The 24,176-nt window shown below is 39.1% G+C and overlaps 1 protein-coding gene across 13 annotated transcripts in view; it reads right to left on the bottom strand.

Moving 5' to 3' along the window:
- The window catches only part of ERC1 (ELKS/RAB6-interacting/CAST family member 1), a 281,305-nt gene that overhangs the window by 250,038 nt on the left and 7,091 nt on the right, over positions 1 to 24,176 (bottom strand). For all 13 annotated transcript variants that reach the window (XR_011902606.1, XR_011902608.1, XR_011902609.1 and 10 more), the window contains exon 2: positions 21,372 to 22,203. Coding sequence is in view for 8 of the 13 variants with exons in the window: in XM_072326455.1 (XP_072182556.1) it covers positions 21,372 to 22,040 (669 nt within the window). In the remaining 5 variants the exon portion in view is untranslated. The remainder of the gene's footprint in view (positions 1 to 21,371; positions 22,204 to 24,176) is intronic.

The following is a 24,176-nucleotide window of genomic DNA, read 5'->3' as shown; positions in this document are numbered from 1 at the left end:
ACTAGTGTGTACAAGCCTCTCATGCAGCACTGACACTTTCATGCAGAACGAAACTAATCAGATAAGGCACTCTTGGCAGGTAGACAGCTGATAAATTTGGCATTAGATGCACAACTTTTAATACTGACCATCTCCGAAGATGGGGATTCTACACTTTATTTCTCGACATGAAACATAGGGGCAGCGGTATCTACACCTAACATCAGTCCTGGAACAACAATGTGCATACCTAGCTTTGCAAAAGACTACTGCTACTAAGCCACTAAGACTGCAAGACCCTGGAGAACCAAACAATAGCAAGGAAATACAATCAGCAGTATCCCTTTCAGTAAGTCTGCTCACAAAGGGTATCATCCTCTTCAAAGACAGGTTGGCAATTAAAGAATCCCACTAAAAATACTTAGTGCTACATAGTAGCTGGAAGGAAACACTCTGAATTGATAAGTAGCAACCTTGAACAATGGTATTAGCATAACTTTAATTGCTTTACAGGAATAAACATCCCGCAAGTTGAGAGAGATGAATGAATGAATAAATGAATCCATCCGTTGGAGGGGTTTCAGCATCATTAGCAATATCATCATCCTGTGCTTGAATTTCAAGTGAGAGATACTCAGACCTCTTAGAACAGGGACAGAAATCTATATATTGGATCTTCTTTCTGGTATTTGAAAACATCATAAATGCCCGGTCTCCTGGAACAGTTCCAGAGCAATATGTTTTAATTTCTCAAGCAATAGCTGAGCAAAAGCTTTCAAATCCCATCTCTTGAATGAGGTCCCTGAGGGTGGATAACTGAAGGGTCTAAAACTTAAAAGTAACTTTAAATATTTATAAACATGCTTCTGTTACTGCTCACACTGTTTACAACCGTAGTTTATTTTATTGAAATAGTCTGCTTCCTAAACAAGGATTATAAATGAAAATAAATAAGTGGGGAAAGATGCATACATCTTGGAGACATGAAACTCCTTTAATATGGAAAGTTCAGAAGACTGAGCATTTCTGGCATTAAAAATGAAGCTCTCAACAACAATAAACAACAGTAAAGATACCCTCATTGTCAATAAGAGGTACGGTCTCAGTACTACAGGGAAGGAACAAAGTAGGCTCTTCAAACAGATTCACTAAGCTGAGCTGCTGAGCAGATCTCAGAGACAAATACTTAAGCAGGTGCAAACAAGCAATAGGCAGAATGGGGTGGGACTGCAAGAGCGTATTTGTATTTGGGTGCTGGTGGTAGGAGAACATTTGCAATGCAACACTGAGCTACCACTTGAACAAATTAAAGCCTATGAACGCAAGAGGAATTCAGAAGCGCAAGAGAGAACAACAAAACTTGTACGAACAAGCTGGGTAAAGGAACCGAAACTGCCTACCTACAAACCAATTTCACCAGGATACTGTGAAACCTAAAAGAGAACAAGACAGGCAGGGATGGAAAAATACAGCTGATTTAACAGTGAGAAAAGCAAAATAGATTTTAGTATGGTCATAGATTTTAAATATTTTAAAACAATATAATATTTTAAAATATTCACATAAATGCATGCATGTATATATATACATACATATACACACACCCATATATACATACTCAATAGAAAATAAACAATGTCAAATTTTGAGAGCAACTCTCACAAAGGAAATTAAGAAGCAGAGAATGACTTCAAGGTCTAAAAATAAAAGAGAAAGAAAAAAGAAGAAAAAGAAGAAAAAGAAGTAGAAAAATACCACAACAATAACATTATAAGGACAGCAATTCCTGATCGACATCAAGATTCCTAAAATCAAACTGAAGGTTATATCTGGAAAGAAGAAGCATAAGACACAGCACTTGCAAGGTACATATGCAAACTACTATTTTTATGAGACAGTCATAATAAGGAAACCGACTCAATACACATTCAAAATGACTAGTAAAAGACGCAAAAATCAGATTGATTGTTGTGTATCTACTTCATAAACTTGAAAAGCGTTTCTGACAGTGTGAATACACTGTGCAGCAGCTGTGAGAGACGGGAGTGAGAAAAACAGCCTTGCAGTCACCAAGGTCAGTGCAGAAGAAGGGCAGGAGTTGCTCCAGGCATAGAGCAGAAGTTCCCTGCAGCCCAGGAGAGGCCAATGGCAGAGCAGGCTGTATCCCTGCAGCCTGTGCAGAGGACAGAGCCAGAGCAGACATCCACAACATAGCTTATGTTGTGCTTATCCCACGCCACAGCAGGTGGATGCGCCCTGAATGAAGCTGCAGCCCACACAGGACCAGGTGCCTGCTAGGAACCGTAGCCTGTGGAGTTGAGCCCATGGTGGAGTAGGTTTTCTGGTAGGAAATGCAGCCCACATGGGCCCCAGGGCTGGAACAATCTGTTCCTGAAGGACTGTACTCCATGGGAATGATTCATGCTGAAACTGTTCCTGAAGAACTGCAGCCTATGGGAAGGATCCAAGTCAGAGCAATTAATGTAGGACTGCACCCTGAGGAACAGACCCCATGCTGGAGCAGGGGAGAAGTGTGAAGAGGATGAAGCAACAAAGATGAAGCATTATGGACTGACTGCACCCTTCATTATCACTCTGCACCACTTAACAGGGGAAGTAAGAGAGTCAGGAAGGAAGGAATTCGAGCCTGGAAACAAGCTGTGGATAGATGGAAGGTGTTTTTTAGCTCTGAATGCTTCACACCATCCTACTCTATTTTTAATTGGCAACAAATCAAATTATTTTTCCCCAGTCTGAGTCTGTTCTGCCCATGAGATAAATTGGTGAATGATCTCCTTGCCCTTATTTCAACCCATGAGCTTTCATCTCATTTTCTCCCCCTCCTGTTGTGGAGAGGCGGTTACGGTGTGGCTCAGTAAGCATCTGGCAGCCAACCAATTAGCTCACCCCAAGAGGTCATGAAAAAAAGCACCTTTAGCTATCCTTCTTATAGCAGCATGAGGAGAAAATAAGAAAATTGGCTATATATGTATATATAAAGGTAAACGCAATTTATCCCACTTGCAATAAATGAAGCACAGTTTGTTCCTTCTATGCTGCTCACATGCTAAAAATCATGAAGGTGACCAAAATTTGGAATGGGAAGGTTGTGAAATTAGGAAGACAGAGACAAAGTCCACTGAAAATAAGTGAGTAAATCACATTATCTAGACAAAAGCAAATCTAAAGGGTAACACTGATGTGGGGCAAGCTGACATCTCAGACATATTGTGTACATTCAGGGGCAATGATAAAGACTTCTTCTCCAACGTCTAGAAATTAAATGTGGTGATAATTCAGACAAATCAGCTTACTACAAAAATCAAATGAGTTAAAATTAGATCTTTATTAAATGTTATCTTATTTTTAAACACATTTTAAACACATTTGTTATAAAAAAAAAAAAAAAAAGTTTTAAAAATCCATGTTTTCAACATTTAAGATATGAACAAAGACACGCATTTGGTAAATTGTCTAAACTTATAGCAATTGAAGGACTACAAAACTTAGATCAACTGTACTCTGAAAAATTAACTGTAAGTTTGTCCTACAGAAAACCCTTAGGAAACTTGGAAGGCAACACTACCGAAAAAGCTAACATGAAGATGGTCTGACCTGAATTGAAACTGAACAGTAAGCCAGAGGCAGAGCAGCTATAGAACTGCCATGCAGAGTGAACACGTATCTCCAAGTGAAGAAAAAAACACAACAATAAACCAAAGATCAAGTGACAGCACAAGGCTCAACACACTCATACAGATATGTCTACATGTTGACTAATAATTTAAATGTACTGTACATACTCTGTACCTTCAGAATAACTTCCTCCTTCAGACACGTATTTAAAAATAAATGACAGTCACAAGCATTTGTTCAGTGCTTTGAAACACGAGCTTTTTCATGTAGGTGTTAACACCAAAATCATAAAGATTCTGAGGGAAAAAAATGCACCTCCTGAAGACACTACACTATATTTATAAAATGAATAAAGAGCTGGAAGACAAAACAAAATCAAAATGATCTTAATGAAGGATTTGGAAAGGTATGAATTATTCTTTTTTATAAATAACCTTGTATTTTTTGGAATACTGTCAAATGCTAAGCCGTGAAACCAGTCTATACACCTGGATTAAGATTCCTCACAGGAAAGTCAATGTGATTGATGAAGAAAATGAACACAGTGCTCGCAATAGTTCAATAGCAATTGTCATACCTGACGTGCTTTCATTTTGCTTATAACAAGCAAAGTATGGATGCCCTTGGCTGTCAGACCAGAAGAGAATGCTCCAGTTGCTGGCATGAGTCTGCAGCAAAGCCTGGGTAGATGATATTCTCCTGGCACCAGCATGTCCAGCAAGATCACATCAGTAAAACTGAAAACAAATTCAAGAAGGTTCCAGTCTCACTGGTACCAATGAACTCAGTACAGTTTTGGGATGCAACACTGTCGCTGTCTGAAAGTTCACTTAGTACTACTGTATAACATGGAGTGTTTTTCCAGCTAAACTGAGATATGGGAAGCTCAACTGCTATGGAAGAACAAACGATCTAGTGTTATTCTGAAGACCATGACAACTTGAACACTTATCTCATAACAGCAACTGCCTCACAGACTAAGAATAATATCTTCTTTCACCAAAGATTTTATAACCCTTTTTCACCCCGTCATTCCAAGAAGGTGAACAAAAGAGATAAAAGCACTGCTAGGTGGGAGCCGTATACTTCCCCTTCAGTCCCGACCTAGGCTTATTCAAAAACTAAAAGCAAAGATGTCTTCCGAAAACAATCACAAGTTTTGTTACCATTTAGAAAAAGGCTTGTAGAAAATGCATTTACTGGATGTGTTCATATTTATTTTTTAAGTAAATATGCTAGTGACTGTCACTATGCCTATTAGAAGATATAACTGAATAAGATTATGGTGAGTTTCCAATGTCTGTTACTTTAGTGTACTGACAATTACAGATAACTTGACAGCGGCAGACAATGTATACATACCGTACCCTTTCCACGTCATTATGAAATAAGTTGAATACAGAAAGTTACGTTCGTTTATGATTTGGACTAGAAACATAAGCATACATAATGCACCATACAAATGAGTATTTTGAAACAGAATTATGATAGCCTAATTCACATTGGAAAGGACAGCAGGGCATTTAACCTCCTGCTCAAGGCAGAGTCAGTTATGAGATTATATTACATTTCTCAGAAGTTTATCCAGATCTTGAAAGCCTCCAAGGTATTCCATACATTTGACCAGAACCTTTATTTTGATTGTTTCTCACCCTCCCACTATGCACCACTATGAAGAGCCTATTTCCATCATCTCAATAACCTCCTCACAGTTCAGAAAGGCTGCTATTAGGTCACTCCAAAGCCTCTTCTTCTCCAGGGTAAGGAAGGCCCATTCTCTCAGCCTCCTTCCCACTTTCCACAGTCTTCTAAAGAAGAAAGGAATGAAACTCCCAGTGGTATCAGCCAGCAATCTCATCACCCTCAGATTCATACTGTGGTCTTGTACAGACTGAAGTCTTTCAAGTAATCCCTGATTTGCTGCTCATCCAATTCACCGCTCGTAGCGCACATAGAATCATAAAGGCTTGATAAGATCTGTAAAGTCAACCCATCCCTGTACTAAACATGCCCACTAAACATGTCCATCAGTGCCATATCTGCCCTTTTCTTGAACACCTCCAGTGACAGTGACTCTACCAGAGACACTACCTCCCTGGGCAGCCTGTACCAATGGATCACCACTCCTTCTAAGAAGAGATTCTTCCTAATATCTAACCTGAATCTCCCTTAGCACAACCGGAGGACATTGCTTTTTGCCCTTTTGCTGATTACCCAGGAGAAGAGGCCAACCCCCACCTCACCACAACCTCCTTTCAGGTCATTCTAGAGAGTAACAAGGTTACCCCTGAGCCTTCTCCATACTGAACAATCCCAGCTCCCTCAGCCACTCCTCAGAAGTCTCATGCTCTAGACTCTGCATTAACTTTGTTGGCCTTCTCTGGACAAACTTTAGGGCATCAATATATTTGTATATTTGTAGTGAGGGGTTCAGAACAGGAGTTCTCAAGGCACAGCTCCATCAGTACTGAGTACAGAGTGACGATCACCCCATGCTCCTGCTGCCTGTACTATTTCTGATACAAGCCAGGATGCCATTGGCCTTCTTGGCCACCTTGGCACACTTCTTGCTCATGTTCTCCATGAAGCCTGGTTCTCAATACAAAGGCCTGCAGGATCTTCTTGAGTACCTCAGCAGACTGGCACAGCATAGAAAGATGCAATGCTTTGTTCAGATGTATTATCTCTCTATTTGCATAGTGTGGGAGAATGTAGAAAGCCAAGTGGGAAGGCTGAAAAATATTGAGTAATCTGTCTAAGAGATCAACACTAATCTACATTTCACATTAAAAGTTCCTGAACAAATAAATCCTGCAGTTCCACAAGCAGGATTTGAGGAAAGCCTTCCTTATTCCCCTCAGCGCTCACTCAAGCATGTAAATTTTCAGAAACTGAAGCATATTTTCAGCCAGCTTATAAAATTGAAAAGAAAATTCAGTCATGATCTCTTACTTCTTTCCAGACTCTGTCCTGGACAGAGACATTTTAAGCATGAAATAAATGATTTATTGTTAACAGAAGTAAGATTTCTTTTATTCTAGAGATCATTACAAAACCTGTTTTACAGTCATAAAAACATCTTTATAGTTTTCAGGTTATACCCTGACCTTATTTCGCTCAGTCCTGTTGTTTAAAGAACACATTCATTAATCATCTTGGTAAATCACTCTAACCAGAACAGTTCCTATGAAGCTGTATAAAACCAGTACCAGCAAGAGGGGACAGCGAATGCCAAGTTACATAAGATTAATGAGTGGAAACGTAGCACTTTTAAAAATCAAATTCCATCCAAGAATTACATTAAAAATATGCACTAAGTTCAGGACTTCCTAATAATTGAGTGGTTTCATACTGAATTGACTCTGCTTTATTCTGCATATCTTGAAAGTTTGCTCACATTATTGCAATACCAACTGTTCCTTGTTTGTTGTAGAGACTGAATGGTGCTAATAAGGGGACTAAAATCATAGTAACGGTACCTACCGGTGCTATCCATGGGATGTGGAAATCAAAGATGCAGCAAGAACAAGCAGAAAATGGTGATTAGTGGGAAAATACTATTACGGGAACAGTTATGTGTTCTTTCATTGCTGGTTTTGTAGTTTTGATGGGCTTTTTTTCCCCCATGGAGTTGATTGTCAAAGTGGTGAAATATTTCCCTACAATTTACAGTTTGTGTTCTACAGCTGCAGACCTGATTGAGAGCCATTCAGAAAATGTGTAAATCATTTGCAACTATAAAGTTAACATAAACTGTGCCTTGAATATGATGCATTGTAAAAATCTCCATGAAAAAATGCGGCTCTTGTTTCCATGTTGGTCATTTACATCTGTAGCTTGGATACATGTGTGTGTGTGTGTGCCTTGGGGCATAATCTGTTGCAAAAAGAAAAAATACCTGAACTTGCGCAATTTAGATGGTTCCAATGTCAAAAGTGAAATAAGAACTTCTATGTTACTCATCTCCCAACAGCTAGCTGAACGCTAAGGGAAAAAAAGAATGAAATTGTGCTTAAGAAACAAGAAGCCATCCCAAAAGATCACAAATCAAGATATAAAGAACTCCATGAACTAAAAAAAGGAAAATCAATTTTAGCTGTATTGTACATGAGGCCATGGTTAATAATTACCACTTCATGTAAGTGTACACCTCCCATGCATTGTACTTAACATTTTCCATAGCTTTCTGTTCTCTTGTTTTAATGTTGCAGTGCTTAATGTTACCTTTCAATGATGGAAAGTGATGTGACAGGCAGAAATTGTAAACTCAACTGATAAGTTAATTCAGAACACATTAATAGAGGTTAGAAAGAAAGAAGCTTCCTAACAGGAACTGAAATCAACTTATGATGGTAATAGCAGTTTTGTAACTTGAAGAAATACTAATACAGCGTTGCTAATTACTCGTATTTCTGGTTAATAAGTTTCTGTACAAAGGATGCAAATTATAAGTTTGCAAAGTATATACACCAGGCAGAACCTCTCCCACTTACTTTAGGATTAATAAAAACATAAGCCACCAAAATCAAGTAGTGGTGTTCTACCTTTTTAACTACAAAATACCTCACTGCCTTCTCTCATTTTCACTGCCAAAATTGACAACAGCGTTTAAAAAAACATATAGTATATTCACTCTCAAAATAAAAAAGAAGAGGAAAATACAAACACGTTGCATTAATATGAACCATTTCTGTGGACTAAACACTACCTCTGCATTTTTGCCGTCTGCTATTAATGAAACACTCAGCATCCAATCAGACATGAAAACCAAATAACAAAATTAAGGTTCAGTAGTAAAATCTCATCCTTTCAATTACATATAAGCCTATATTGCATAGGGACCCATTCTGTTATTGATATGCTACTAAAAATTAACATCTTCTCTTATATTTGATTAACAAAATTAACTCTTCCTGTTGCTTGATCACTAAGAAATATACGTTAACTGTGCAGCACAGACAAAGGTCAACACTTTCAAGAAAAGGTAGGAAAAATAAAGGATGTATTTGTTCAAATCTAAGCTAAGAATATGACTGAACTGCTATAAACACAAGTCTGAAGAGATGACAGCTAATATATCCAGGTGCCTTATGAAGAAGGAGGTGGTTTTGCTTTCTAATTGTTAGCACAGAGAACAAAGATTCTCCCATATCTCAACTACAGCAACCACTAACTGCATGATTTTTAATAATCATGTTATATCTAACTCAATTTAATGGTTTGGAAATATTTTATAACCTGCATTTACTGACATAAATAACACACATCTTTCTGAGTGCTGAAATGTTTAATTCATCAGCATTTAAGTTCCTTCAGAAGCTCAAGTATTAGATATTGTCCAAATGTGATTATATCCACAACAGACTTCTATTTTGCAGCAGAGGCGTTGTCTAAAAGATCCTCAGAAAGTCCCTACTTGTCATGTGTTGGTCGATTTCACACAACAGTTTCAGTTTATATAAGATGAATATATATCAGAGGAAACTAAAAGAGCAGCTCTGCTCAAGATGCACAAGTGCACGCTAATTCCCAACGCCAAAATGAACTGTGTATCTTTCCTTTGGATAGCACAAAAGCAGATGTGCAGGTGGAACACCTGGTTCAATTGGGCAAGTAAGGAGCTTAAATAACGCGTATACAAAAGGGGTCCCAGTACCAGCCACTGTCTATCCATAATAATGCCTTACTGCACCAAATAACTGCATTAACATTCAATCTGTGAAGTACAGATCTACTTTTTCCAGGTCAGTCTTCAAAGGCTGTCTAGAACACAATAATTCACAAAGAAATATTAACATGCGTATCAGCTGTAAATGAATGTGAATTAAAGATTTCTTCCAGAGGTTCCCAGTCTTTCACATTAAAGTCTGACACGAAACACCATGAAGAGTTAATTAACAAAAAAGTGGGGTTAAGTATGAATTCATGACAATTCTCCCACAGAAACAGACCTAAAACATATACAGATTGAGCTTATTCAGCCAAATGGAAAGGAATCATTCCTGAATAAGCACCCACTTAATTAATTTATGTGGTTCTGAAAGGTCAGTCTTGAATGCCTCCCCAGCCTTACCAAAAAGTAAAAGCTTTTGCTGGATAGAAACACTAACTTAGAACCTTCCTTAAATAGCAAACACTGGATTTTGAATCTTATTTGTAGGAGAACTGGGAGACAGAATGCAATGAGAGCACGATCATCAAGCCTGTTCAAGTATTACGTGTTAAGTGCAAAGTTCCACTTTGAAACTAAATTGTAAAGACCTCAGTGATTTAAACCAGAAAGATCAAAAAATAAGTCAGGTTTTGTAAGGGTAATTAGAAGACGTGCTCATTTCCAACTATAATGGCTCATAAAGCATTAATTGCGGAACAACCAGTACAATCTTGCTGCTATGTTACACAACTGCAAAGAGCAGGGACCCCTGGTATCACATACAGACCACAGCCTGAGCACACAGCAGCACCCGCACTCATTTCAACTCTCTGGTCAAGTATATACACAGAACGTGAATCGTGACCAAAGAACACTTAGTAAATTTTTTCTTACTGTTTTTCAAAACTATGTGCTAACTCAAAAATTAATTCACTGTTACAAAATGTTTGAACCAATTCATTTTACTGCAAAGGTAATTTTTTTAATTTATTTCTTTTCTTCCACAATACAGCACTGAGGATAATTCTGTTTTTTGAATCCTTCCATGTGGTGAATGAGGGGAGCAGGTCCAAAAACTCTCTGTAGAGAGGATCACCAAATGGTTGAGTGCTTCATTTCTCTACTCTCATAAGAAACAGTGTTGACTGCACATAAATAACACACTATTTACTTTCCAATATGAAAGTATACCTACGCTTCCTTAGAAAGATCCATCCTCTGAGTAACTAGGATTACAGATCTATTAAAACGGTTACACATTAACAGGCTCACAACCATATTGCCAAACCTGACCCATCAGATACCACCTGAAGGAGAAAGCCTTAAAATTGTCCTCCAAATAAAAGCATAATGATAGTTTGATTTTACGCAGCTGACCCACAGGCTAAAAAACTGGGAAATCCCCCTATTCTGAAATAACCTCGTGGGCTCCCATTTGTATGAGGGCTGCTTTGAAAGTAATGCCATGACGTTAGAGGTGGATGTTGGTGGTATGGCAGTAGAGGTTGAAACTTCCCACCAGTATTCCATTACATGCTGTTGCCGTGTGACAGATAGCAGCAGAGAGGCAGCCTGACAGAATGGAGACTGACATGGAAGTACGTATGAAGCAGAGCTGTAGAACTGAAGTCCTTCATAAGGAAAAAACAGCATCAATTGACATTCATTGATGCTTGCTGAACGTACATGGAGACCAAGCAGTGGATATGAGCACAGTGAGGTGGTGGGTGGTACATTTTCAGCAGGGGTGACAGCAGGCCACCTCTGCTGGTGAGGATTTTTTCTATTTATTTATGAGCACAGCATGCAGTCTCTTGTTCATTGCTGGAGAAAATGCATAGCTGATGGTGGCGACAATGTTGAATAACTGTTTTGCAGATGAGAAATTGCTCTATGAGATACTGTTACTGTGTTTCTTGTATCCATTATCATTTCCACAGAAATAAATGGGAGGCATCACATTCAGAGTTACCTACGTACAGCTACTCTGGATTAACTGTTAATTCCCAGAAGCAAATATATCAATTAATTCTAACGCACAAATGAGAGACTTCATAAATGCATGTATCTTTGTTCATAGAATCACAGAATCATAGAATGACCTGGGTTGGAAGGGATCTCAAGGATCACGCAGTTCCAACCCCCCTGCCTAGCAGGGCCACCAAACATACACCTTTACTAGATCAGGTTGTCCAGGGCCCCGTCCAACCTGGCCTTGAACACCTCCAAGGATGGGGCATCCACAACCTCCCTGGGCAGCCTGTTCCAGGGCCTAACCACTCTACTAGTAAAGAACTTCCCCCTAACATCCAACCTAAATCTTTCCTCCTTCAACTTGGATCCATTTCCCCTAGTCCTGCTATTGTCAGCTCTTTCAAAGAGAGCTCTTTCATTGTTATACTAATGTAAAACACACAAAGACTGCCATACTTGGTTGATATAAAGAGTTTTCACAATTTTTACCAATGCTTTCTCCCAGAATTCTTGTCTCCTTCTTCATCAGGGTAATTAGCAGTAGTATGAGAACCAAAAGCTAGAAACTATGTTCTAATCTATTACTGTGCTGTACCTAGTAAACACACAACAAAGTTATTAGCACTCTTAAACTAAACACGGTCAAATAATAAATCTTCAAACAATCATATTCTCCACATTTATTCATACAAAAGAGATAAGCCAGTTAATTCCTAGGATTCCAGCCCAGGGCATAGCATTTCCTAACAATGACCTAATTAAAAGCTTTTACTATTAGGCTGTTTTTATTTGTACCCAACTCCTTTTTCTAGGAGACTTCTGGGATTCATCATTTCACCAAAAAGCACTCATCCTCAGCTTAAAGCTTCTGCTATCCTCAGCATGGATGAGTTCCTCTCAGTCAACAAATGCTGAAACTATTCGCATACAAGCCATAAACCACTTTTAGGGATTTTATGTGTACATTTTCAGTTGAAGCAGAATGAAAATCAGTATTTAAGTCTTAATGTAAACTGAGGGATTTCTTGTGGATCAAACAAAGTCCCAGAGGACTTCCACAAAGTGGACTCTAACCTTAGAAAAGAGGAACTAATCATCTAAACGCTCATTCACTCTTTGCCTATAACACAAAGTTTTCTTCTGTAGAAGAGAAATACTCCAGGTCCCTTTCCATTTGTTTACAGGAGATGTATCTTTGAAAAGGAGAAAAAGTCATTTCATTTTGTAGCCTCTGTCAAGATAGGGCTGAGCAGAGGCATGATATAGAAACCTCCTATCATAAAAAACTATCATAAGCCCAGTGAAAGGTTCTAGCCCAGCCTACAGAAATACGATCATTCTTGAAGACTGCTTTTCTTGTCATCAACCTACTGCCTCCTTAGACCAGATCCAAGCCATGCAATGGCTACCAAAACCTGGCACCATCTACAATATTTTCCAGACAGGTTGGAATTTCTTAACTCTGCTGCTTTTGACATTTCTAACACTGCTAGTAAAATCTTAAGAGCTTGGTACAATCCTCCAAATCCTTTAGCAAATCAAATGTTTAGCATTACATGTTTCAGTTTCTCAAAAAAATATGCAGCCATAAGAATAGACCTCATGAGGGCTTACAGCTGTGGGACTCCATGCTGGAACAGGCTGCATGGCTATCTTGTCTCACTAATGAGAAAAGCTTCTGTATTCTTGAGTTACTTAAGCTGATTCAAGGTTTGCTTCTGTTGATCTGAGAACTGGTATTCAGTTATACTGTGGAAAATCTAATCTAATCTGTAAAATAATTGTGTGCATCATGCACGTGTCATTATTTTGGCATGATTATATATATGCTTTCTTTTTCCACAGTGAGAAGTATGTACATATCAAGGTATGTGATGTTAGATGCTTCTGTGAAACATTTCATTACATTTTGCAGACAAATTCATCTGTTCATGGATTCTTTAGACAAAACTGATTCTGAACGCCTCTTTTCCTAATGTCCATTACAGTAACTCAGTAGCTGCACAATAGCCATCAAAAAAACAAGGAGTACAAACATGCATTTTCTTCTACATGTGCAGCATCCTTCATATGCTACAGCAACATCCAATGTTACTGAAGCAGGAGGAAAGCATGAGGCTATCGTAATGGAAAACCCATGTGAAGTTTTAATATGAAAAGATAATACATAATCACTCATATATTTACTATGGGGTCATGGTCACCTCCTATAACAGGTCTTGCTAAACCCGAGATGACAACTCTTGTCAGTACAGGTCTTTGAAGACAATATGATATAACACAAACATTTGTTTTAAAAGCTTTTCCTCCTCTGCAGTCAAAAACAAGCATCTGACATTTGGGGCATCGTTCTACTGAAAAGAAAGCCAAAGCAACCCATCAATCAAGAGTCTTCCAAGGGAAAAGAGTATATAAGCCTCACCACACTGTTACAGAACATAGGACTTGGCCTCCCACCACCATCCCACATCCCCTCCTTAAACACCAGGAGAAACAAACTAGGGAAGAAATAGATCCTGTATACTGTACCTGGAGAAAAAAAATCCGTTTTTGAACAGTGCTGGCTTAATCTCAGACAGAAGTGACCAAAAAGAGCAGAAATGCATGGCCCTTTACTCCTCAAAATCCATATCAGGATGTACTTAGAAGACTCTCTCAAAAGTCACCAACCCTGACCATCTGACAAAAAGGATCAAAAACCTATACAATTAACATCAAGCATTGCTTCCTCATGGAGAAATCTGTAAGGAAACCCACATAAAAACAAAACAAAATCTGTAAGATGTTCAGATGGCAAATGAGTATTTAGTGATGTGCCTACTTCTTCATAGAGCCTCTCATAAGAACATGAAGACAAAGTATTTAATAGCCATGAAAGAACGTAGCCGTATTCAGTTTCAATTCAGATACCAGTGAGGCATAGTTATTCTTGGACAACCATTCATTACTTGCTTGTTTTCCCAAAGCTAAGGCTGCCTTCCTGCTTCAAATGAGGCAGGGTTGCAAGGGGCAGAAAAAGAAGGGATGAAGCAGGAAAAGACCGCGCTGTAGAAAAACAAAGGGATACCAACATGCTATGGAACCTCAGAACAATGCAAATATACAGCAACAGGCATCAACAAAGCACCTTTTTAGAAAAATGGAGCTGAGAGTAAATGTCTCTGCTATACTTGTAAAGCACTGACAAAGATTGAACACTCTACCTCCAAAACGGTGCCCTCATTGTATTATATACAAGATTAGAATAATCATCATCCCTACAAACCATTCTTTGCATACTTGCAATGAGTTGCCTGAGAATGCTGAGAAACTACGTATCGCTTTTAAGTTGCCTTTGATGTTGTGGAATCAAGTTCTGGAAGAACCCAAATACCTCTGAACAGTTACTTATCCCTTGTTCACATATAATACTTATTTTCCAGAACACTGACAACAATCACTGAATCTCAAAAGAAAACCACACAGAGACGCAGGCAGCAAAGAACAAAGGCTCACTCATTTTCCTGTGTTTCAATGAAATTCCTGACCAGCAGCCCCTGCACAGAGGAGGACCAAAGAAGTCCATGACATACATAGGTAAGCTTGTATATGGATGAGTTAGAATTTTTAACACAAGAAAAAGCTACCGAAAAGCTTAGGTTTCCAGTGACAGTATATTGCTTGGCATTCCAGTTCACCAAAGAAGCTGCTAAAATTAAACTAAAGACAATCACGTAGTATTTTCTACTGTAGCTGTTAACATTGCTCTGAGTTCTCACTGGAAACACTTTCAGCGGGTGTTCTGAGCCAGTATTTCTGCACGTGATGAAGCTGGTTTCAATGTGCACATACACAGTAAGAGGAGTATATTATGCATTCAATTCTGTTTATCTATTATTAAATATTTAACATTTTATTATTAAAATAATTAAAAGCCTCTGAATCTCAATGGATATCAATAAAAATAAATAAATAAATTCAAAACATCATCAAAATCCTTCAAACACTGATCTAGACATTGATAATGAACCCTTCCATGTATACTTTCCTTTTCTTTATGATTTAAATGTAACCACCACACTGCAGTTGCAAACCAAAGTGATACGCTTCAGTTTCTCTCAATCAGGTCAAAAGGTTTTGGTGCTCAGTGCTCGAAGGTTATAACAAGAAAATAATGCTGTAATTCCTACGGACAGATGAAGATAACAGACCAAGCCTTTAAAAGCAGAAGTGACTGCACAGAGCAATACAGCGTGAGTATGGTTGAGCTGTGAAGCATTTTGTCAACAAAGAGGAAAATTTACTATCTCAAATGTCTTTTTTGGTGACTTGGCATGAATTCCTTAACTCTATATTAGAGTTTCACAAATCTCTATGTTGCTACCTACCTCTCATGGCTGTTAGTTGATACCTTGATAATTTATCCAATACAGTAATCACTTTTGGAGTACAGAAATGTTACTGCTAAACTCTTTTGCTCTCTAGCCTATGTCTCAGATTGTATATATGATTGATGTATTTATCCAAAACACAAAACAAACTTCTCTGTCTTCTCAATGTCTCAAGTACTGCACCAATTGCTAATAGGATCTAGATACCCACTTTGATGGGGAAAAAAAACCACAAACACAACATTCCTTTTATCTGAAAGTTTATCAAAGGAGGCTCGCTCAGCAGTCATCCTCAAACGTGTACGACTTCCTAGTATCACCAATTAGGGGAGAAAGAGAAAAAAAAGCTCAACTTAGATTTTTGGCCTTGGAGGCATACATGAAGACTGGCCTCTGGATTCTTAGTAGCACTAAAACTCTTTTTTCCATGGACTAGAAGTTCCATTAGAAGCATTTCTCTCCTTTCTACTTCAATCAACACCATGTTGTAAAAGATAGACACACAAGAATATTAGAGTTAGTATTAGGAAGCTGTAACAGCAGTGCAAGACCTCTACTAAAATGAAATATATGTAATGCAGCAAAAGCACAGAGCTACTCCTCCTACTGTTCCACTGCTCAACAAGTGACTAGTAGAAAGCTTGATCTGCTCTAAACCAGAGCCTTGCACAGTTTCAAGTTATACAGCTCATATTTTAGAAAGAGCACCTAAGGAAAAATGAACAACTAAAATACCAGAAGTGACATAATACCAAGAAAAGACAATGGCTCCTAAATAAATTCAGTCATTCAGTCATACATACTGAACAGTGGAATAACATGCTGGAAATCTAGTTAGGGAGCAATGTCTGAACAGCCTCGTTACACAGCAGATAAAGAATTTCAAAGCAAAGAGCAGAACAGTTTGCTATGTGGAACATAAAGCAATCCCTCTCCCAGCTCAGTAGCAAAAAGCGCAGTGAAACTACTAAGAAACTCACCATTACCAGAGATGCAACCCATTTCAATAAAGGCTTCTTTTAAGTTGGTAGCGTTCCCCTTGTCTGCTTAATGGATCAAATAGGGACCAACTGTTCAGCTTATGCTACAGTTGAAAGCAACTCAAGAGAGATTCTACCTCAATAAGACGCAAGAGAAAAGGAGCATGAAGGAGCTTTGATAAGCAGCAGAAGTCTTATTTTCTTTCCTTACAGAATTGCAAAGAGGCAGAACACAGAAGGTCCATCTCCTGGGAGATAGCATGTCAATTTCTGAAGTCACTACTCAGTGCTGCAGCTTGATAAATGCCTCAGATACTAAGCTCTCCTCAGGAGATAGCTTTGAGTTACTCTAAAAAAAAGAAATAAGTTATTATGTCATGATTCAACCAGAGAAAGACAAGAGCAAGCCTTAAAGCTGGCAGTGTTGTAGAGAACTGACAGATCTGCAATAGAAAAAAAAGCTTCAATGTGTAACAGTGTAGGATACAGAGAATGAATTTTAGCAATGGCCATGGAATTGCATATGATACAAATAGAGATCCACTAAAGGGGAGAAAGTCTAGCTTATAAATAACTCAAGAGTGATACTGCTATTAGAATAAAGTATTAGGACAACCCATTTAAATATATATATATATAAAATTAAAGCAGAAATCAGTGGAGATGGAAGAACGAATATGATATTCAGGTAAAGATTACACTCTTTAGGAGTTCTTCCAGTCTCACAGCAGCAGCACCCAACACATTTAAGAGGCTAATACACAGACAACTACATTATAATAAGTGAAATGCTCATTCCACACTACTGCGAAATGAAAATTACTTCTGACTATGAGTACATAATCACAGAGGTCTGGAGAAGAGTGCTGATGAACTGCTGGAGGACACCAGCCACACTCTTCCATCACAATAACGCAGAACATCTTCAAGCACTTACCCCAAGTAAGGTGAAATACTATTCAGAAATATTTTCTTGGTTAAACTCAACCCCTACTCAGACATTCAAAACCTCTAACCACAAAGAGGCCACAAAAATACATCAAAGATGTTTTCAGCAGTACCACACTATTTCAGCCAAAACATAATTCAGATTTCAGACCCAGATCAGACAGTGCGGTTAATCTCAGCGCAGGGTGGCAGATATCCAATTTGCATTGCACTCATTATTTTGAGGGACAATCACCTTGGCATAAGCAAAGTTTCAACTGACAGGAGTTCCTTTTTTCTCTCTAGCTCCATGCAGTCCAGCATGGTCCAGTTTTTAATAGAACTATCAGCCAAAAGTATTCACCGTCTTTCCTTCATTCTTCTGGCTTCTAAAGATGATATTTTCAGGTAAACTTTAAACCCCATTCACACCAAAAGCAGGAAAATCTTCTATTCCAGTCAGAGAAATGTACTTACTAAAGCATGCCAAGGAGAAGAACTCTGTGCCAAAACCAAACTCCTGCTTATTGATTCCATCAGTTCCTCTTGCATGCGCTTGTTAATCTTTGAGGAATCATCTGCGCTCTGCTTCTGCCTTCTTGCTAAGTGTAATTGGGTAACTAATCCACACCACACTGCAAACTACTCCATTTTTCCATGGCTCTATGTTAACAACAGGAATACTTTCCACTTTCAGTTCTGAGCTGTTCAAAATGAGATGATGAGATGAGGAGGACATTCCCCATTTACCAAAAAAAAAAAAAAAGGATTTTCTGGCACTTCAGCAACAAACTATCAAAGGATGAAGAAAAATGCAGCTAATGTTACACTCCACAGCTGTTAATACTTGCACAGAGTAGCTGATGAATACAGCTGGACTGCATCACAGCTGTATTACTGCATCACTGCTGAGCAAGGCTAAAAGCCTTCCCAACTCAAGCAAGAGCTATTTACTCCTAGATGCACGTGCACTACATTTTCAATATTATATCCAAGATAACCCTGCTAACTATGTGCACCAAAATAAACAAATGTAACTGCAACAGGACACATAGTGTACTCTCTCTGCTCTTTCTTTTTGGCTTTGTTTTGGTGTTTGTTTGTTTGTTTCCCTCCAAAAGGAGATCTCTTCTTTATTCAGCCTGGAAGATTTCATGGAAATCAGCAGGCAATGCTCCAGTAATCAGCATCTATTTGCACACGTTCCCAAGGCATAGGTAAGGAAACTCAAGGACACCAAAGCACATTGCACAGGAGACTGAGGTACTGATCAACCAGAGCTCAGGTTTTCATGTATTTTTAACAACTTCCAGAACTTAGAGACAATTCAGCCAAAGTTGAGGTGACAAGAATAGTAAAACAAACAAACAAATCCAATCAGGGACAATCAAGCATGCAAGGAGGAATAAAGAGCCTAGATCACAGGAAAGAGGTTAAAATGACTGTCAGATAATGGGATGAGTCAGCCAGCACCTCGGCTCCATGAATCCAGTCAATTCTAAACAATGCATTTGGCTTTAGCTAAACTTAATCTACAGCACAAGTCTTGCCCATGCCAGAAGGCTTTTATTAAAGTGATTGTGCTGAAATACCGGTATTGAGATCTGAAATACCAGTTCCTGCAAGTATGCTGAAAGACCATGTAGTAGGAATACATTAAACTCATTTTAGAAAAGGGTAGGGGGAGGGTAATGAAGATACTTCAGGTCCACCAACAGATCAGAGAAGTCCCTTGTTCAGTGCCTAAACAGAGAAGTCCGTTTGATTACTGCAAATCCTATTAAACTGATCTTCATTATAAAGACTGAAGTGACCAATTCCAACAGGCTATAGAAGACATAATGAATTCAAGGTTTAATTAGGACACACTGTTAGCTAACCGTAATCTATTAATTAACATTCTTAGTTTTTACCACTCATTGCAATAATACCCTTTTACTTTTAAATTGCACCCTTCTTTTTTTGGGTTGAAGTTATACAATTCTACCAGTGTGGTGGTAATTATAGTGATTGCCTAGAAAACAGCAGCCTGGAAATATCTGTAAATGTTTAATTAGGGGATAAAGGAAAGACACACACACAAAAAACTCTCAGATAAAGAAATCACTGTTCTCAAATCTATACATATTCAGTAACCACTTACTCCATTCTAAACCACACGTTCATTGTATTTCTGCTCCCAGAGTTCCACAGCATCCTCAGATGTGACAATATTTTTGCGAATTTTGACATTTGAAAACATTCTCCTTCCCTTCCGTATGAAAACAGAACTTAAAAAGCACAAGAAGAGAACCGGGCAATTTACTTACCATCTGCAGAAAAATAAACAGCACCAAAACGCTGAGTGAATGGCACTTTGTGTTTTTGTTATACTAGCACTGTACCAGTGTCTTGGTTTGGACTGGGATAGAGTTAATTTTCCTCATAGTAGCTGGTACGATGCTGTGTTTTGAATTAAGGATGAAAAAAAGTGATGTTACGCCCATGTTTTACTTGTAACTGAGCAGTGTTTACATGAAGTCCATGACTTACAAGCTCCTTGGGCTGCCCTGCCAGCAAGAAGGCTGGGGATGCACAAGAAGCTGAGAGAACACAGATCGAGGTGAGCAGACCTAAAGTGGTCAAAAGGATATCGCGTACAATATGGTGTCATGCTGAACAATAAAAAGGTGAGGAGTTGAATGGAGGGGGGCAACTGCTGCTCAGCCCCTGGCTGGGCATTGAACAGTGAGTGGTGAGCAAATGTGCTATGCACCTTTTGGTTTTTGTTGTTGTTGTTTGTTCCTTTTCTTCTTTTCCTCCTCCACCCCCCCACACCCCGTTTCTTTATTTCTTATTAAAAAGCATCTTTGTATCAACCTACACGTTCTCACACTTTCACCTTTTTCAATTCTTCCCCCAGCCCACTGAAGGGGAAGTCAGCAAACAGCTGAATGGTATTTATCTGCTCGCCAGATTAAACCATAACAATCAGCATAGCTAAAATTGTCAGTGGAATACCCCTTCTAAGGAAACACTACTCTTGTCATAAAATGATTTCACTTTCAGCTTTTTTACTTTGAACAGACTTGAAAAAATACCGTACATTGTCAAATCCCATGTTGCAACACCACCACTCAGTAAGAATACAACTATAAAACTGAGAAAGTTGATTAAACTATTTCATGCTAGTTCCAAAAAAGCAACTTATCTCATTACTACTTTACTAAGTTCTTAAGAAGGTGAAAAGAATGTCTCAACACTGCTTCAGTGTAGCAGCGTATCACTATATACGAGTGCTTTATGGTAGTTGTATAAGAACATAAGTGTTGCTTTTGACAAAAGAAAAGATGAGCGGGTATTAGACAGAACTACTTACATGTAAACCGTGTTCTTGGCTACATGTTTGTGTAAGTTGCAGGTCTGGAGGATTTAACTAGAGCTCTAAACTAGGACCAGTGCCGTGTGAACTTTGTTTTACTGGCATTCCATTAACAACCAGCAGCAGTCCAGTGGTATTTGGGGTCAGCAGTTATTACATTCTATTCTCAACAGAATGTTTCTGGAGTTAAGCACTATGCAAAGCATGATCATGAGCTGCATAAAAGAGCTGCACATTGGAATAGAGTGGTGAACAACAGTCCCAGAAAATAAACAAAAGAACAGAAAATTCTAAAAAGCCACAAGGAAAAACACACACCCTTACAAGTCTGATAAGAAACACTTAAAACTCTTGCAAGATGAAAACTTCTTATTCATACCAATTACCTGGGAAAAGGACTAAAATAATTTAACTAAGTGCGATACGCAAGCTTATTAAACTCATTTAATCACACTACTGCACTAACACAACAGTAACATCAGATAACAAACCTGGTTTTCTTCTTGCAAAACTCTATACTGTTCCTTCCAAATGGTGATTTTCGAAGCTTCATCCTTCCTCAGAGCTCTTTCTTTTTTTAGCTCAGGACTCCAGAAGGTCTTGATGCTGTTCATGGAAGAACTCAGCTTGCTTTCTTTCACCTCCACATCCTTGCGAAGCAGATCATTTTCCCTCAGTACTTCTTTGAGTTGCGTCTGCAGATCCATGATTGTGTTATCCCTGGCCTGGCGAAGTGAGTGAGGCACAGTGGATGCCATACTCACTGGAGGGAGATGGTGCTCTCCAAACGCGATGGTATCACTGGCAACTCCACTACTGGCAATGTTAGGGCTGCTACCCATTGCAGTCATCCTAACACCGTAAGGCAGCCGCCCCCCAGACCGGCCCAAAGTCATGGTGCTTTTTGGGGTGTCTGCACCGACGTTCTCATGGTCACTCAGATACATAGGGCCAGACGTAGCATAGGCAGCATTTAAGGATTGGATATTTTCCATAGAAAGGGTTTTCCCACTGCCACCCCCAGTACTACTGCCAGAACTGCCTCCAGTGCTGTTGGTTCGACGATGGCCCAAGCGTGGTGACCGTGGCAGCCTCGGTGAACGCCCTGGACTCTGGTTGCTTGGCTCAGCCTTGCCAACTGACCGAGCACTTCCATACATGATTAAGCTGGTGGTGTGAGGCAATTAGACAGGCATAAATCAGGAATGAGAGAAATCCTGTGAAGCTCTTCAGTGCTAGTAAGTCAGCTTAAGGCCAATCAGAATTTATAACAGATCCAGTTGTCCATCTTTGAAGTCACATGCTCAATGTCCAGGACCACATCTGTATCAAGAAAAATAACATATTAACAATCTAGTTAATTCCAAAATATTCTGTCCCATATTTAAATAAAAGCATGTTCTACCACCACTGTATTTCTCCAGCATTTTCTGATTCCCACTCATAAACAGCAGTAAACATGACTTGGTCTTTACTCAGGTTAAAATTTCAGTCAAAATATGTTTCTCGTTTATCAGCTCAGAGTAATTCCACTAAATACTACCATCCCAACAGCAGGGATTTCTCCAAAAACAGAACAGTATGACATCACGTTGCAGTACCCCTCCCCTCTCCTCTATATATGGATATGCAGTAAAATTCCTTATTTTTGCAATGTTACATTTTGCTGTTCTGTACGTTCACTAGCAGGTACCTCCTTAGTACAGAAACATTGAGTTGAGACCACACATAGTGAGTAGCAATCAGAGGATAAAGAGACAAGGATGAAATCCACTCTTGTTACTGAGCTACTGCACTACTCTGTTCTCTCTTGTTTTTAACTCATTTTTTCCATTATAAACATTCCAAAACCACAGTTGAGCTCAACTAAAGTCAAAACTAGAACTAGACTGAAATGCATCAAGAGAAATGTGACCATCAGGTCAAGGGAGGTGATTCTGCCCTTCTGCCCTGCTTTCATGAGACCCTGTCCGGAGTACCGTGACCAGTTGTGGGGCCCCCAACACAGGAAGGACATGGGGCTGTTGGAGCAGGTCCAGAGGAGGGCCACAAAGATCATCAGGGGGCTGGAGCACCTCTCCTATGAGAAAAGGCTGAAGAGAGCTGGGGCTTTTCAGCCTGGAGAAGAGAAGGCTTTAAGGGGACTTTATAGTGGCCTTCCAGTACCTGAAGGGAGCCTAAAGGAAAGCTCGGGAAGGAACTTTTATAACGGCAGGTAGTGACAGGACAAGGGGAAATGGATTTAAACTGGAAGAAGGTAGATTTAGACCAGATAACAAGAAGAAATCATTTACAGTGAGAGTGGTGAGACACTGGTACTGGTTGCCCAGAGGGGATGTGGATGCCCCCTCACTGGAAACATTCACGGTCAGGCTGGATGGGGCTTTGAGCAACCTGGTCTAGAAGGAGGTGTCCCTGCCTATAGCAGGAGGGTTGGAACTAGATGATCTTAAAGGTCCCTTCCAACTCAAACCATTCTGCGACTCTATGGGTTTTAAATCACAAACAGAACAGAGTAGTTTTCCATTTACACGCTACGTCATAGAAGATACAACAGCACAAGTAATTTTATGGTGCCTATGGAAGATGCAACTGTGCTTGATGAGCAGTGCTCAAGAAGTTCAAGTGCTCACTCTCTTATAATCTTTACTTTTTTGAAATGACAGCCATAGCTACTCCGCTCAGTCTGGTGACAACTTTGCTATGGAATATTTTACACACACACAGAAAGGAAAAAAAGATCAATGACAGGCAGCCAGTGCGATTAATAACTGCAGTCAGCTCCCAAAACACTATCTACAGGTTGATTTTTTAAAATACAAGTTTCAGATAGGAAGTGTTTTCTATGCCAACCACATGCAAAACAGCACAGAAGTATAAACTACTCAACAAAGTCTGCAGTGTTTCAGCGGAGTAACTTCAATATCCAAGAAGCTGTGCTCCAGTCTAGAAGAAAAACACTTCTTTTTTTTCCAAAGAGAAAAGCTATTTCAGACCAATCTCAGGGGTTTAAACACCAAAATGCTAAAAATGCTGCTGTGGCACCCATTGAGAACTCAGCACAATTAGACATTTCCGAGACACTACGTAAATTCTATTCAACTGAGAGCTTGCATTCACAAGGATTCTCACGAGAATTAACCCAAATCAAAACACTTAACTCATCTGCCAGAAACTCACCTCAATAAATCACTGCCAACACTCATTCGCTTCAACAGCTTTCAGTAAGTTTTAACTCAAAACAAAAGATTACACATTTTATTCCATTTAGTTAAAGCACTTTCCCCTCCAAAAGC

Source organism: Excalfactoria chinensis, chromosome 1 (genome assembly GCF_039878825.1).
Source record: "Excalfactoria chinensis isolate bCotChi1 chromosome 1, bCotChi1.hap2, whole genome shotgun sequence".
NCBI classification, from domain to species: Eukaryota; Metazoa; Chordata; class Aves; order Galliformes; family Phasianidae; genus Excalfactoria; species Excalfactoria chinensis.
The sequence above is the reverse complement of the archived record's forward strand: the minus strand, read 5'-3'. Positions and strand labels throughout refer to the sequence as shown.